The sequence below is a fragment of the Mustela putorius genome, unplaced genomic scaffold (assembly GCF_011764305.1).
Source record: "Mustela putorius furo isolate JIRA1106 unplaced genomic scaffold, ASM1176430v1.1 tig00003976_pilon_pilon_pilon, whole genome shotgun sequence".
Taxonomy (NCBI): Eukaryota; Metazoa; Chordata; class Mammalia; order Carnivora; family Mustelidae; genus Mustela; species Mustela putorius.
In genome coordinates, this window is record NW_025422118.1 from 1,674,062 (window position 1) to 1,691,455 (window position 17,394).

General features: G+C 46.6%; 1 protein-coding gene across 14 annotated transcripts in view; it reads left to right on the forward strand.

Moving 5' to 3' along the window:
• The window catches only part of ANK1 (ankyrin 1), a 207,446-nt gene that overhangs the window by 179,694 nt on the left and 10,358 nt on the right, over positions 1–17,394 (forward strand). For 10 of the 14 annotated variants that reach the window (XM_045070942.1, XM_045070943.1, XM_045070936.1 and 7 more), the window contains 2 exons: positions 12,013–12,571; positions 15,145–15,430. In XM_045070942.1, coding sequence (XP_044926877.1) covers positions 12,013–12,571; positions 15,145–15,430 — 845 coding nt within the window. The remainder of the gene's footprint in view (positions 1–12,012; positions 12,572–15,144; positions 15,431–17,394) is intronic. The other 4 variants (XM_045070947.1, XM_045070944.1, XM_045070945.1 and 1 more) reach the window with 1 other exon arrangement.

A 17,394-nucleotide genomic window follows, 5' to 3' on the forward strand; every position in this document is an offset into this window, starting at 1 on the left:
GCTCATTTGGCAAATATTTTCTGAACACCTGCCACGTGCCAGGCATGGGTCTAGGCAGGAGAGATAAATCAGGTCTCGGACAGACACGCACAAAAGTGCCCCAAAACTCTGCCTCCAGGGAGCTTACCTTCTGTTGGGAGAGTCAGGCAACAACGAGATATGAAAGTTGAGTGACCTAATGTGCTAGCAGAGGGAGGGAAGAGGGGCAGGAGCAGAACTCAGAGGGCAACAGGAGGCCAGCTCTTACAGACTGCCCTGAGGACACTGGGTCACTGGCAGTGAGCTAGGGAGCCACGGGAGGCTTTGTCAAGAAAGAGTATCCTGATGTAACTTAAGTTTTCACAGGATTCCTCTCCCTGCTTTGTTGATCTTAGACAATCACAAACCAAATGCTTCTGTGCATCCTGGCTTCTCTGTCTCGCCCCGTCCCCCCTCCAGCAGGCCTGATGGACAGAGGCTGGGTGCCCTCCATGTGTGCTCCCCAGCACGACCCAAGCAGTCGTTAGCAGACACCCAGCTTGCTCTTTCTGCTCTGCTTTTCTGGCACTAGAATTGCCTTCTCTCTGTTTATCCTGCCCACTTTCCTGTCCCAGGAAGAGCATCTCATATCAGGGTACCATTCTGGCCTGGAAAGAAGGGACAGGAGGACTGAGAGGTAGTAGGCTGGGGAGAGAGCAGCAGCCCACGGTTGCCCTGGCTCTCTCCTGGACAGGGACCCGTGTGGTCTTGCTGCCCGCGTAGCCCTCTGCACAGATGTCACAGTGGGACGTTTCCTCCTTTGCTCTTTACCTTGCTTCTTTGCTCATCTGAACCTCCTTATGAAGCTATGGTGATGAAGGGCAGGGCTTGCGTGCTCTGTGGCAGTCAGGAAACAGAATCTTGAGGTCTGTTTTCCTTCCTTTGTCACCCCTATTGCCATGTGCACCTGGCCTGGTCAGAGCAGAAAGGGGATTAAGTTCAAAGGCCAGTTTTCTTCCCCTCCATAGGAGGGGACTGCCCTGGGCTCTTGGGTAATAAACATGAAGAAAAAAAATTCCTATAAAACAAAACAAAACAAAACAAAAAAAAAAAAGAAAGAAAAGAAAAGCATGTTTCTAAAAACAAATCAGATTTCTCATATAAGAGGAAAAAAATAGACGTCTCACATCCACACTTGTCAGGTCCGTTTGTTGGACAAGTTGGACATGTGATAATGTCTACTTAGAAATAAAATGTGTTTTACTTCCATCAACTCCTGAATCAGCTGGCGAATGCAGCTCTTGTCTGAGGTCCAGTTGGCTGTCTGCTCCTTGTCTAGCTTGCTACTAACATTAAACTCTGAGAGTGATCATTACATCTTGGTTATCAGAGACCCACCAGGATAACCAGAGATGAGGAGAGACTTGGGTCAGGACTGCTGGTCTGTGTTCTCCCCCAAAAGCGGGATCTGTAGTTGCCTCTTACCTGATCTCCCCAAAAAGCAATCCCAGAGTGGGGAGCTCTAGACTGAGGGATGGGTTGATGACTCAGGTGTGGCAGAGTCATGGGAGATTATTAGCAAGATGGGCACTTCTGAAACTCAACCTCAGGGACTCAGCAGACCTCATTATGGCGCAGTCCACCCCAGATTTTGGGAGGTAATCCTCATGAGGTTGTCTGAGGCCTTACGAACATTGCTCTTAGTAGTGATTCCCACTGGCATTGTGTACGGTCACACACAGCCTCGATCAAAGCTTCTGGGGATGTGGATAGATCAGTGGGGGTCCTCTGGGGCCTGAGAGGGAGCAGCGAGGCATACACCCTAAACATTAGTACTACAGGAAGGGCTCTAGAATAAAGAAAAAACAGGAAGTCCTGGGAGAGGGTATGCATGAGTTCTCTTCATGGACACATTTCATTTGGATGAAATCCCATTAAAGTGAACACCATGTGAGTTTTAAGGAAGAAAGGTCCCAAAGGGTACCAAATGAGCCTTGGGCATTCTGTGGCCAGTAGAGCTACCCTCTCCTGTCTTTATCAGGTCTTACTGAGACTCCCAAAAGTGACAGAATATTCACTTGGCTATAACCGACAGGTTGTTTAAGATGCATTCCACTTCTGGCCAAAATGAGGTAAATAAATAAGGACTGAATATACCCTCCTGCTTAAAACAGCCCCTGATACTCCAAAATGGGCCAAATATATGAAACAACAGTTTTCACAACTTTGGACATGAGTCAACAAAAGACAGTGATCCATGGAACGTGGGAAACAATTGAGGAAAACTCTGTAATTGCTAGTTTCTAGGTCATGACATAGAGAAGAAGAATCCAAGAAGTTTCCCTAGGTTGGAGAGTTGTTGAGAATCCAGAGAGAATGGAGCCACTCGAGTTGCGAAGATGTAGAGTACCAGGGAAGACCCAGCTGCTTAGAGAATTCTGAGATCTTCAGATTCACTGAGTGGGATTAGACATTACAGAAGAAAAGATTAGTGAATTTGACAACATAGTGATAGAAACTCTTCAAAAACCCAAAAGAAAAGAAAAATTTTAAAAAGCATCAGGGATCTTATATTTGTGAAAATAGAGTTCCCAACAGAGAATGGGTGAAAAAGCATCTGAAGAAATAAGGGCTGGAAAATGTCCAAATCTGATGAAAACTATAAATACACAGATCCAAGAAGTTCAGTGAATCACATGCATGGAAAACACGAGAGCAACTATGGCAAGGCATATTTTAAACAAACTGGTCAAAACCAATGATAGAGAAAGTCTTGAAAGTAGCCAAAGAAAAAGGGACATGTACAAAAGAACAAAGACAAGAATGATTTCAAACTTCTTGTTGGAAACAATGCAAGTCAGAAGACAGTGAAGCAACATCTTTAAAGTAGATCACATCTTTAAAGAATACCTCTAAAGTAACCTACAATTCTAACTATACCTAGCAAAAATAGCTTTCAAAAATGAAGAGAAATAAAGACTTTTCAAAATATACAAAAACTGAAGGAATTCACCACCAGGGGACCCATGCTTCAGGCAATGTTAAATAAATGAAAGTCTTTCAGGCCAAATTAAAATGATACCAGAGAGAAATATGGATCTATAAGAAGGAATTAACTGCCAAAAATGTTAACTGCGAGGATAAATACATAATTCTCTAGTTAGTTACATTATTTCTTCATTATTTAAATCTCTTTAAAAGATAATCAATGATGTAAACAAAAGTAACAACAATGCAATGTTGGGTTTATAACATATGTAAAAGTAAAATGTATGATAACTATAGTAGAAAAGTAAAATAAGTTGAGGGAAAAATGGAGGTATACTATTATAAAGTGCTTATACTATACACCAAGTGTTATAATTTCACTTCAAAGTACACTGTGATAGGGCACCTGGATGTTTCAGTTGCTTAGGCATCTGACTCCTGTTTCTGCTCAAGTCATGGTCTCAGGATCATGGGATCAGCCCAGCCTCAGGCTGCACATAAAGTGGGGAATCTACTTCTCCTCACCCTCTTACTTTCCTCCTGCTCACACACTCTCAGTCTCTCTGTCTCTCTCTCTCTCTGAAATAAGTAAAAACCTTTTTTAAAAAGTAGATTGTGATAGGTCAAGGATGTATATTATGAGCCTTAAAGCAACTACTGAAATACTAAAAGAGAATTATACCTAATAATCCATCAAAATGGATCAAAGGGAATTATGATAAATTATAATTAATCCCAAAGAAGACATACAAAGAAGAAAAAGAGAAGAACAGATGGGAGAAATAGAAAAGTAGAAATTAGCAAGTGATATATTTATTTAATAAATAATCTTATTTAATAAGTTTATTATTTAATAAGTTAATTATTTATTAATAGTATATTATTAAATATACTATTATAATTATGTATAATTATATAATATAGATTATATTTCTATTATTTTCTATTTTATTTTTAATTGTTAAGTTTATTTATTTTTAATACTTATATTTTAAATATAAATGTATTTATATTATATGTAATTATATAATATAAATTATTATATTAAATTTTTATTATATTTGATAAATAATCTTCTTAAATATAAATGGTCTGCATACTCCACTTAAAAGGCAGAGATAGTCATACTGCATACAAACGTAAATCTCAGCTCTGCCCTTCAAATATCAAAACACAAATTCCTTAAAAGTAAAAGGATGAGAAAAGATAAACTGTGCTAACATTAATCAAAAGACAACTGACATGGCTATATTAACATCAAACAAGTAGGTTTCAGAACAAAGAATATTACCAGTGAGGAAAAAAATAATTTCATAAGCAGTTCATCCAGAGGGCTTAATAACCCTAATGTTTATGCACCTAGTAATATAGCTTTAAAATGCATGAAGCAAAGACTGAGAAAACTACCATGAGAAATAGACAAAACCACAGTTACAGTGGGAGATTTCAATACCCCTGTCTTGATCATTAATAGAACAAGTAGAAAAATCAGTAAGCATATTGAAGGTTAGAGCAACGCTATCCTCAGCTTGACCTAATTGACACTTAAAAACATTTTACCGTATGACAGCAGCAGGCACGTTCCTTCAGTTGCATCTGGAACTCACATGGACCATATTCTAGACCATAAAGCAAGTCTCAGATTTAGAAGATTTTGGAATATACAAAGCATGTTCTCTGACCACAGTGAAACTCAATTAGAAAACAATAACAGAAAATCTGGGAAGTCTCAAATATTTGGAGCTAAATAATTCACTCCTAAATAACCCATGGATCAAACAAGAGAGTAAAAGGGAAATTAGAATATAGTCTCAGTTGAATGTAAATAAGAACACAAGACATCAAAATTGATAGGATGCCAGTTGTTGTGTGTTGGACTCAGCCTATCAACAGCTAGTATTGTGGCTGGACCAGCCCTCTTGGATCTTATTATGATTGTAAGATGCCCATTAGCAATAACCACCAGGCTTGCCGTGGTGGGGGAGTTTATTACTTACAGAACTTGAAAATTACATAGCATATTTAGGACCACATAGCAAAGTTGTGAGGAGAAAGACAGAGAACATCTTGAGGCTGGGGTTCTGCTATTTGGGGGTGGTTAAGAATTGGGGCCTAGGCTCTTATGGGCTCCCTTATTTTTTTCAAGATTTTTAAAAATTATTATTTTTATTTATTTATCTTATTTATTTGAGAGAGAAAGAACACAAGCAGGAGGGACATGCAAAGGGAGAGAGAGAGGGAGAAGCAGACTGCCTGCTGAGCAGGGAGCCCACGTGGGTCTCAATCCCAGGACCCTGAGATCATGACCTGAGCCTAAGGTGGATACTTAACCAACTGAGCCACTCAGGTGCCTCTCATTGGCTCACTCTTCATTGGTAAATTTAAAACATAAGAGTGGGAATTTAAAGCATGAGAAAATAAAAATCAAGTGACCCAAATGATCAGTTGCTGAAATCAACCAAGATTTACGTAATAGAGGGGCTTCAGTCAGGGGAGGTGGTCTGGCCTTTATCTAGTCATGGGCCTGGCAATGTATTTATTTGAGGTAGCCACCTTGGAAGTGGCTACCTGCACAATCAAAGCTTAGGTCAGGCACTTGCATTACAGAAGTTAAAAAAAGAAAAAGTAAAGAAAACACACAGTCAGAGCTTATACAACACTAGTAAGGCAGTACTCAGAGGGGACAATGTCCACATGGGAAAAGAGAAACTTTCTCAAATTTTAAAAGTTAGCCACATGACAGAAAGGAAATACCCAACTCCAGCCCTTGCTAGCTATCTTTTCCCACCTCAGGTAGAGGGAAAAAAACCTTAATACTTGTGAAGTTCATAGTCCAAAGGCATAGAGGCTCACGAAAAGACTGAGACCAAAACATAGGACTAGAGAATGCTTTTCTTCCCTCCACACCTCACCACTGTATTACTAAAGGCCTATTTACAGCACTTCCTTTCATTCAGTACATCACATCTGGATATCAAGAAAAATTTGTAAGACACCCCGAAAGGCAAAAAACACAGTTCGAGGAGACTGAGCAAGCGTTAGAAGCAGTCATGGAAAGGGATGTTGGAATTATCAGACTGGGAATTTAAAACAACTATGATCAATATGCTAAGGGTTCTAATGGATAAAGTAGGCATCATGTAGGAGTAGATGAGTGTTATAAGCAGAGAGGTGGAAATCCTAAGAAAGAACCAGAAAGAAACACTAGAGATGACACCATAAATGAAGAATGCCTTTGATGGGCTTACTAACCCAGCCACTGCAGAGGAAAGACTCTTTGAGCTTGAGGCTAAGTCAACAGGAATCTCCCAAACCGAAAAGTAAAGAGAACAAAGACCGAAAGAAACAGAGTAGAATATCCAAGGAGTGTGGAGTGACTACAAAACGTATCATATACACATGATGGCAATACTAGATGGAGAAGAAAGAAGGCAATAGAAGAAATACTTGAAAAAAATAATGACTGAGAATTTACCCAAATTAGTGTCGGACACCAACCCCCAGATCCAGAAAGCTCAGAGAACACAACAGGATAAATGTCAAAAAACTATGCCTAAGCATATCATTTTCAAATCACAGAAAGTCAAAGATAAAGAAAAAAATGCCCCAAAAATGGGGGTGGGCAGGAAGGAAAAAACGTTATCTATAGTGGAACAAAGATAACATCACATCTGATTTCTCTTAGAAGCCCTACAGACAAGAAGGAAGTGAAATGAAATATTTAAACTGTTGAGAGGGAAAAACACCAACCTGGAATTCTGGATCCTCTTAAATTTTATATTTCAAAAGTAAAAGATGAAAAAAGACTTCTCAGACAACCAAAAATTGAGGAAATTTGTTGTCAGCAGACCTGCCTTACAGAAAGTATTAAAAGAAGTTCCTTCAAGAGAAGGAAGAGAGTATGGGTGGGGAACCTATGATGGACATTAAGTAAGGAAGAGCATCAAAAAAAGATTAAGTGAAAATAAAATAAAAACAGATTTTCTTATTCTTAGTGGTCTACAGTTTGTTCAAAATGATAATAGCAATAACATATTCGATTACGCATGCATCTTATGCACACACACACACACACACACATGCTTATGTGTAAGTGGAGTGAACGATGAGAGGCGAAATTAAGAATATTTTGTTATTATAAGGTACTCACACTACCTGTGCTGTAGTGTTATTTGAAAGTGGACTGTGTAAGTGTATATTGCAAACACCAGGGCAACCACTAAAAAAAAAATTTTTAAAGAAGCATAACTAACATGCTAAGAAAGGAGAAAAGATGGAATCATAGAAACAAAGAACGAGGGCAACAAATAGAAAAGAGTAGCAAATGCGGCGTATGTCAATCCCGCTATATCAAGAATCATTGTGAGAGTCAGTGGTCTAAATGCACCAATTAAAAGACTCAGAATGCATCAAAAAACACATACTGTCTGTATGAAAACCATTTTAAATATGAAGACACGTGTAGATTTAAAGTAAATGGGTGTACAAAAATAAACCATGCTAACGCTAATGAAAAGAATTCATGAGAAGCTAAATTAATTTCAGGCAGAGCAGACTTCGAAGCAAAGTTATCAGGGATAAAGGGGCATTATATTAGAAAGAGGTCGGTTCTCCAAGAAGGCATAATAATCCTTAATGTGTATGTGCCTAACAACAGAGCACCAAACTATGGGAGGCAAAAACTGAGAGAACGGCAAGGAGAAACAGATGAATCCACTACCAGAGTTGGAAATCAGCATCCCTCTATCAGAAATGGACAGACCTCGTAGGCAGAAAATGGGTGAGGACACAATTGAACTCAACACCATCAGCTGGATGTCACGGACGTCTACAGCCTACTTCAACCAACAGCAGCAGAATACACATTCTTCTCAAGTTCACATGAACATGCACCAAGTTAGACCATATGCAGGGCCGTAAGACACACCTTAATAAATTTAAAGAATAGAAATAAATAAATCAATATAATTAATCAGATTAGCAAACTAAAACAGGAAAACCATATGGTTATAACAGATGCAGAAAACATATTTGACAAATCCAACATCCATTCCTTATTAAAAAACAACAACAACAACAACAAAAGACGGATAAATTCGTGGAACAGAATGGAGTCCAGAAATAGAACCACATATGTAAGAACAACCGACTTTCAACAAAAATACGAAGGCAATTCATGGAGAAAGGATAACGGGGCTGGAACAATTGGATATTCACAAGCAAAGATGAACTTGGATTTATACGTTACATCAGCATGTACAAAAATTAACTCAAAGTGGATGGTAGCTTAAATGTGAAACCTAACGTTAAAACTTATAGATATTAACAAAAAACTATACAACTTCTAGAAGGAAACATAAAAGAAAACCTTAGAAAAATCTTGGGCAAGGCAAAGATTTCTTAGCTACGAAGGTGGAAGTGCGATCTGTACAAAAGATAAATCAGGCTTCATCAAATTTTAAAAACTTCTTCTTTTCAAAATACATTGTTAAGAAAGTGAAAAACTAAGCCACAGATTGAGAGAATATATTGGAAATAGTCATCTGACATAGGACTGGTATCCAGGATATATAAAGAATTCTCAAAACTCAATAAGAAGAAAACAAACTCTCCAATTTTTAGATCAGAAAGTTTGAGCAGACCGTTAACCCAGAACAGACACAGAGGGCAAATAAACACATGACAAGAGGCTCAGCATTATTAGTCATTAAAAAAATACAAAATAAAACTACAAAGGAGATCCCGCGACCCCCCTGTAAGAATGGCTAAAATGGAGAAGACCAGTCATATGAGGTGTCAATGAGGATATTGGAGAAACTGACCCTCTCATCCACTGCTGGTGCGACTGTAAAAGGAAACAACCAATTTGAAAAAGCCTTTACTTCGTGAGAAGATAAAATGCACCTACAATCCAAACACGGGGTTCCCAGGTGTGTGTCCCAAAGAAAAAGCATACGTTCACATGGACAAGCAGCTTGATTTGTAACAGCCCCAAACCGGAAGCAAGTCACATGGCCACTCACAGGTAAATGGGTGAACCACCTGTGATGCATCCCCCTAATGGAACACGGTGCAGCGGTAACAATGGATAAATCATCGCTGTGCTCAACAGCACAGTGATACCCAAATCGCTGCACCCTGTAAAAGAAACCAGACTGAAAAGAGTATACACTGTATAAGTCCATTTCTAGAAAGTTCTGGGAAATGTAACCTCATATACAGGGACAGAAAGCAGATCGGTGGTTCCCTGGGAACGGGAATGCAAGAAGGAAGGATTGCAAAGAAACGTGAGGACACCTTTCAAGGGCAATGAATGTTCCTCTTTTTGTTGTGATGATGGTTCCTTGGAACTTATTCAACGGTCTACTTTAAAATATGCGCACTTACTGTATGTCAGCTATACCTCAATAAAGCAATTTTAAAAGACACTAATGGTGAAATCAAGTGAGAAGACCACTCTTTCTGTGTGCCCTGAGCCAGTTGCTGAACCTCTAGTTTGCTAATCTATAGAGTAGAGATAATATTGCTTTCCTTGTAAGATTGTTGTGATGACTAAAAATGACATATTTAGTATGGGTTTTTTTTTTTAACAAAATAGGTACTTAATTAATTAGTAATGGAAATAACATAATAATGCTCTCAAAAATAAGAAGAGGGGGCACCTGGATGGCTCAATTGGTTAAGCATCTGCCTTCCTCCCAGGTCATGATCTTAGGGTCCTGGGATTGAGTCCCGCGTGTGGCGGGCTCCCTGCTCAGCGGGGAGTCTGACTCTCCCTCTCCCTCTGCCCTTCCCCCAGCTAATGTGCTCCTCTTGCTCTGCTCTTTCTCTTAAGTAAATGAATAAAATCTTAAAACAAAGGGGTGGGGGATAAGAAAAATAATCACTTGACTCTTAAATGTTCTGCTGGTATATTTTCCAGAGAGATTTCCTTGGAGGGTTAGAAGGCTGTTGGTCCTGGTTTCCCAACTCCTTAGGTCATGGCTCCACATAGAGTGACTTGGATTTAACATGGGAATATTTGGCCCACCGGTTTCTCCTGCTCTCCCATCTCCTCTTTGTGCCTCCTTGTTTGGCCAGAGCTGTTAGTCTATAAGCACCCTGTTACCCTCCCCCCCCCCCAGCCCCTGATGGTCTTTTCCTCCTTCTCAACTTGAGCCTTGGAACCACAGAGACTTCTAGAGATAGATCAGTCAGGGGGAAAACTCTCCCAGGATGATGAAGAAAGGATGTATGTCAATCATACAGCCTGGTTCCTGGCACCTGGGACACATACATGAATCAGCGATGGTGGCTTTTCTAAATGTGGCTGGGGGTATCCGTCCTGGCTCCTGTGTCCTCCTCACACACCTGGAGAGTTTTGCAGTAGTCACCAGGCCCTAGGGAGTCCCAATCCTGTTCTAGGGAAGTGGGAGGGAGAGGGAGACACCATTCCTGCCCTCCCACGAAGCAGCTTAACAAGGACCATAGGAGGGGTTCAAAGATGAGGGGAGACGAGGTGAGCCAAAGTCGCTGGGAGAATGTCAAGAAAACAGGGCGACGAGAACCTGTCTTATTTGAGTGTGTTTGTGTGTTTGTAATCCTCAGCCCAGGCACTGTGCCTGGCCTGCAAGTGGCCCTCGGTTAGTATCTTTGGGTTGAACAAGTGAGTGAATGAAGATAACCACAAGTAGAGCAGCAACAGGCTGCATTCCAGCCTAGGGATGAGGGTCCATTTGGGTGGGAGAAAGGCCAAACCCGGGGAAGGGCTGGACGCAGGGTGGTGAGGGGTGAAGGGCAGGACAAAGAGTCTGGACACTTGGTTAGGGGCCTTTCTGGGCACAGGAAGTTCCCTAGAGACAGCAGGGGCAGCTTGCCCATACCCAGGGGTCCTTTTTTGGTGCTACGGGGTCTTTAGGCTCCGGTTTCCCAACTAAGCTGAGCTGGATGGAGAAGCTTGCCTTCTGGTCCCTTCACCAACCCACAGACTGGCCCAAGGTCTGACGTGGAGTCAGAGGGCCTCTTTGCCCTATCCATGGACCCCCACTTGTGTCTAGAGGAGAGCGGAGGAGGCAACTGACAGAACACTGTCAGATTCCTCATATGCTTACACGTGCCCCTCACTCGGGCTTTGAGTCACTTCTGAACATGAGGGAGCCCATGGCAAAGCCAAGCAGAAGACTAGCAGGGATGCGCATGAGAGCCGGTCACAAGGAGCAGACGTATGAAAAGGCTACAGCGACCACCAGGCCAGGCCTGTTCTAACTGGCCGCAGCCCCACCGGCTCACCGCTGACCTGGGCCCAGTGGGAACAGTGCAGGGCCTGCAGGCCAGGAGCTTCTGGGCAAAGCCGGAAGTACCAGCTGACGGGCCTCCTGTTGCCCTCTGACCCGGTCTCCCCCATTCTGAACCCTAAGAACTCTCACTCACGCCACTTAGATCCCTCAGAATTTCCAGAACCCGTCTGTAACTTGAGAAAGAGTGACTTCATCTGAAACCAAGTGGTTTCCCACTTGACCACTGCACCGAGGGTGGGTGTTCGGCCCCTCCAAGCTTGGTTACTGCCCCCAGATCTGGGGAGGCTGGTCCCTCCCTTGAAGGTACCTCCCTGGCTGGTTTCCCCAAGGCCTGTGCTAAAAGGATGTTTTGAGCAAAGAAAGAGCAACATTTCTTTCTGCCCAGACGTCAAGCGGTGGGCTTTCATCCGGTTGGAGACAGATGGGAGCACAGATCCTTCAGATCAGGACTTCTTGATCTATCGCTCTGAACCGGAGAAGAAAGAACTCCAGTCTCTGCTCTTTGCCATTCAGCAAAGGAGCCCTTGTCTCCGCCACACTTCCCGCCTGTCCCCTACCCATCCCAGAGCCTTGTTCCTCCTGCCCCCGGGCCCTGGGCAGCAGCCACAGGCCTGAGCGTTGGACACTGAGCTTGGAAAGCCTCCCTACCCGCAATGCGCATGCGTGTCTATGGCCGTGCCTGTGCGTGCGTGTGCGTGTGCGTGAGCGTGAGCGTGAGCGTGGGTTTGCACGTAAGCCTGTGTGACAAAAATCGCTTCTGGAGCATGTTGCCCTCTGTCTGCCCATCCAGGTTACTCCTCGCTGCAGGACGAGCTGCTGTCCCCCGCCTCCCTGCACTACGCGCTTCCCTCTCCGCTGCGCGCAGACCAGTACTGGAACGAGGTGGCCGTCATAGACGCCATCCCCTTGGCGGCCACGGAGCATGACGCCATGCTGGAGATGTCTGACATGCAGGTGTGGTCCGCGGGCCTCACACCCTCCCTGGTCACTGCTGAGGACTCCTCTCTGGAGTGCAGCAAGGCCGAGGACTCTGACGCCACCGGCCACGAGTGGAAGCCGGAGGGGGTGCTCTCCGAGGGACCCCAGGGCTCCACGCTGGGCTCTCTGGACCTTGTGGAGGACGACACAGTGGATTCAGATGCCATAAATGGCCTTATCGATTTGCTTGACCAGGAGGAAGGTCAGAGGTCAGAAGAGAAGCTGCCAGGTCACGAGAGGCAGGAGGACGCCCCAGGTGCGGGGCAGGACTCAGAGAATCAAGTGTCTCTTGTTGCAGGCCAGCAGAGGGTGCAAGCCCACATCACAGAATCCCCCAGCGTGAGTCGGGTGATGGAGATGAGCCAGGACAGGTAAGGGGCTGGTCTGTCTTCCTGGGCTTTGGGGGTGAGCAGGTGAGGGGGGGTAGGCAAAGCAGCTTGATAGGGCACTGGCTGGCCTCTTGAGTCCCCCGCCGTCGCTCGGGCCTCAGTTCTGTGGGCATGGAGCCTGATCTGCAAAGGCCAGTCCTTGCCTAAGATGCCCCTGGGCGTGGCCCGCTGGAGGGAGGCTGGGGGGCGGGTGTGAGGAGAGAGACGATGAGATGAGGCTCGGGCCAGCCACCTCTCTGGTGAGGTGAGGGTAGGCACTCTGGGTCCTGGTGCTGTTAGGCGCTTGTTGGGGAAGACCATATTTAGAAACCTGGAGGCACCAGGGAGGGCCAGGCGAGTGACTCAGGCAGTCACACAGCCTGCGTGTGACAGAGCTGATAAGGTGCCCTTCTGCTCTACCCGTTGAAAGTGTGAGGTTGGGGGGCTTCATAGGGGCGGGGCAGAACTTGTGGCTGTGGAGACATTGGGGCTCTCCTGGGCCTGCAGCAGGCAGCCGTGTGGGCAGGTCAGGCAGGGAGCCTTGGGCAGACACCGAGGGTTTCCGGCCTCAGGTCCGATTAACATCTGTGGCTGGGGGGCCCGCCACACCTGCGGGGCTGGGCAGACTGCAGAGGACACTTTGGCCTTCCTGGACTGGCACAGGAACTGAGCCACAGTGGCCCTTTCCCCTAAAATTGCCTAAAATTCCCCTAAAATTTCTCTAAAGCAAGGAGATGGTCTGTGGGCTCCCTGAAGGCTGGGCACACCCACCACACCCCATAGCTCAGGGCTGCCTAGGCTGCGGGGAAGCTGTTCTCGTGGCCTCTTCCCACCGCAGCTGGCTCTCTGGCCTGCTCAGAAGCCCAGCCTGAGTGGGCCCTTCCCCAGGATCCACCCGGTGTGGCCCGAATACTGTAGGCAGAGGAAAAAGAAAGCCAGAAAGGGTTTATGTCATTGTATTTTCGTTTCCCAAATGAATCCTTTGATGACCCGGGAGAGTTTGGGTGGGTGGGTGGCCTGTGAGAATTACGAGTGATTCGGTGGGAACCCTGTGGCGGAGGCTACTCCCAACAACCCATGTCAGCCAGTCACTGAGCAGCACTGACTGGGCTGGCCTGGCCACCCGAGGGGGAACCAGAAGGCCTGGTGCTAGGCCTTGGAGTGATACGGTTTGGTTCTATGACCGCAGTCAGCCTTCTAGTGGGGACAGGTGAATTTCGTTCACTCCCCCCACCAGTATGTGTGGAGCCCCTGCTGGGTCCCGGGCACCTGTAAACTGTGCTGGGATTGTGGCATGGAACAGGACACACAGAAGTCTCCATCTGCTGAAAGTTTTATGTTCTATTGGGGAGATGGACAATAAATGAAGTGAAGCTATTGAAATGGAAAGTAACTAAAAAGGAAAAGTTAGGGGACCCTGCGTGGCTCAGTTGGTTAAGCATCCGACTCTTGATTTCGGCTCAGGTCACCATCTCAGGGTTGTGAGATCAAGCCCCATGTTGGGCTCCATGCTGGGTGTGGAGCCTGCTTGAGATTCTCTCTCCTTCCCCCTTTGCCCTCTCCCCCACAAAAGAAGGGAAACATTATGTCATGGTCCTAAAAGGAAAATAAGGGTGGGGGGGTAGGTCGTATGTACCCATGTGGAGAGCAGATGGCTAAAATGAGGGGTAGGTAGCCTGGAAGCCTGAGACTGTGATGTTGGAGTAAAGAGCAGAAAGAATTAAGAGGTGAGCCATGTGAATGCCAAGGGCATGTATCCACCAGAAGGCCCAGCCAGCACAAAGGCCTTGCAGGGAAGACAGGGTGCGACACGTCGGGGAGAAAGTGTGGCCTTGACCATGAGTTACTCATGAATGTGGCCTTGACCATGCTGTCCCTGAGATGCCTATGAGACCCCCAAAGCAGAGATGTGCTGGAGGCATTTGGGTCTACACATCTGCAGATCAAGGAGGAGGGCACGAGGAGCACACGGATGGGGTGTGAGGCCATGGACTGAACGGGCTCACTTCAGAAGTGGGCGTAGGTAGAGATGAACTCTGAGAACTGAGCCCTGGGGCGCTTCCATGTTCAGGAGTCAGAGAAATTAGGAGAAATCAACAAAGGACACTAAGAAGTGGTAGCTGGGCGGTGCGGGGGGGGGGGGACCAGGCAAATGTGGTGTCCTAGAAGCCATAGAAGAGCGTGTTTCCAAGGGAGAATGTGGCAGCTTTATTGGATGAGCACTGGGATAAGGACCGTGGTGGGCATGTGGCCGGAGGGCTGGAGAGGAAGCAGGTGAGATGATGGGCATGGAGGCCTGGGTGACGCCCAGGAGGGTGAGCCAAGTGCCTCAGGAACCCAGCGTGGAGAGCCTTCCACTTAAAGTGACAGGGCCAGCGGTACTGGTCTCCACGGCCCTTTCCTCCTGGACAGCAGCGCTGGCCCCTCTGGGCCTCTCTTAGCAGGACAGGCAGCCGTGTGCTAGCTGTGGGGTTTGCTCCTATTGTTCCATCACTCCAGCTCTGGAGGGGGCGGGTGTCTGAGCAGCCAGAGACCGAAGGATAACCTGGTGTCCTTTCTCTCTCCCTGGACCCCAGACTGCAACACTGGGATGAGGAAGGCTCCATTGTCTCATACCTACAAGACACTGCCCGAAGTTCCTGGCCAGAGGAAGTCACCCAAGGCTCACACTCCTTCCAGAGTACCATCACCACTATCCAAGAGCTGGAGCCCAGTGGGTCGCACGAGTATGAGAAGGTCCTGGTGTCCACAGCTGAGCACGTCCGGGAAGGGCAGCCAGAGGCTGAGAGCAGGGCACGGAGACGACAGAGTCACCAAGAGTGGGTGCAGGAGGCTCGGAGCACCTTCTCCCTGATGGCAGAGGTGAGCGCGCACCCAGCCGCCCGCCGATGCCCAGAGGGGCGTGGGAGGGGCCTGAGGCCCAGGGCGGCCTCTCCTCCAAGCCAGCCCCAGGCCCAGCCAGCTTCCTTTCTTTAAAAATTGTGGTGTGACTTTGCTGTCTCTACAAGTAAGGATACGAGTCACAGTCTCTGCTGAGGGAGGGGAGGAGCTGATGTTCCCTGAGCTTCTTGCCCCAAGGTTGCATGATCTGAGGGGGGCTTTGGAGTTAGGTCTGACTGATTCCAAAGCCATGGTTTTTGTTGGTTTTCTTGTTCCATTGTGTGTCTTAGGAAGGGTGTAGAGCAGAGAGACCTGGGTGTTAGGCTAACTCAGTCCTACCGTGATCTGTGTGGCCACGGACAGACCACTCAGTTCTCAGCACTTCGGCTGTGGTCACCATCTCAGGTGACCTGAGGGGTGCCTGGGTTATTGCCTGGGCTTGGGAATGCTGGGGTCCTCTCGGCGGGGCTCAGCGGGTGGTGGGGGGTGCCCCGCCTCCCTCAGACCTCCCTCCCCACTTGGGGTGTGCCCGGCGGTACTCATTTTATCTATTCCCTGTGACTTCACTCCCCATTCCCATTCCCATACACATCCATTTTAATGTATTCAGGGAATTTTTTTTTTATTATGAAAAATCACAGATAAATACAAAACCAGAATAGCACATTAATTTCCATGCTCTTACTGTTCAGGCACTAGTTACCCGATTGTGGCCAATCCTGTTTCACGGATACCTACCTCTCTCTTCTCCCCCCTCCCCAACATTTTTTTGAGACAAATCCAGACAGCTCATTAAGGTGTGCCTTTTGAATATATGCCTTTTTAAAAAATTTTCGTCGCTGTTCCACGCCTGTGTATTTTTAGTGTGCGCAGAAACAACGTGTTCCGCATCTCATTTGGTGTCTTACGGTTCGCCTCATCCGGAAGCTTGGCGGCTCCCCCTCCTTCCTTCCCTTCTGCCACTCTTCTCGTCCGTCTGCCTACCTGAGCCTGAGCCCTAGTGGGCACGTGGGGGCCCCCACAGCTAGGTTAGCTCCACAACAGCCCTGGGCAGCCGGCTGCAGAGAGCTGCTAGGACTCCAATAAGGTTTTATTTAGACTACTTCCCTGCAAGTGTGTGCCTTGGACAGGACAGGCGGCTGCGTCCAGTTTTTCTCCCCAGACCAGCCCGCGCATTCTTGGCCAGCAGGCTGTCCTTCCGCACTTGTACTACTCCTAACAGCAAGTACTTGGCCGAGAGCTCAGGCGCTCTTAACTGGGTCAAATTCCGGATTCCTGGGGAAAGAGAAGGGTGTTAGGAGCTGCCTTCTGTGTGCTCCCCCTGCAGTTAGCCTTTGGTGAGGGGAGGGCTGGGGAGAAAGCCAGGAGCACTCCTGTGGGTCGCAGGAGAAAACTTCTAGGTCATAGGGTCTAACTGCCTTGTTTATAAATGAGGAGGCTGAGGCCCCAGAGAGTTACCCAATTGTTACCCAGAGAGGCTGAGGATTTCCCCAGGGTCACACAGCCATCTACTGTGAGGGGCAGGGGAGTCCGGACCTCATGCTTCCCAGTGAGAGTAAGGGAGTGTGCGGGGCTGCCAGGCCTGACGCCTTCCAGGTCCAGGGCTGGATTAGATGGTATAGGTGAGCTGTCATTCTAATCACCTGACAGGACCCCAGGGCTGGTCGTGAGACCCGCATAAGCCAAGGGTTTGCAAAGCCCCCATTGACTGGTATTTCCGGTGAATTTCTGAAAACACTGACGGGGAGAGAGAGAGAGAGAGATGCCCTATAATTTGGGGCTAGGCAGGAAAGCCTGAAATCACTGTAAGACATTCTTCTCTGAGGCCCCAGATGGAACCCTGAGAAGTTGGATCCTTCCTGGCTAGGCCCAAACTGAATGCTCTCCAGCGCCCAGCCCCTTTGCATGTGAGACGGCCTTCTATTTCTTTAGGAGCTTCCTCGTGG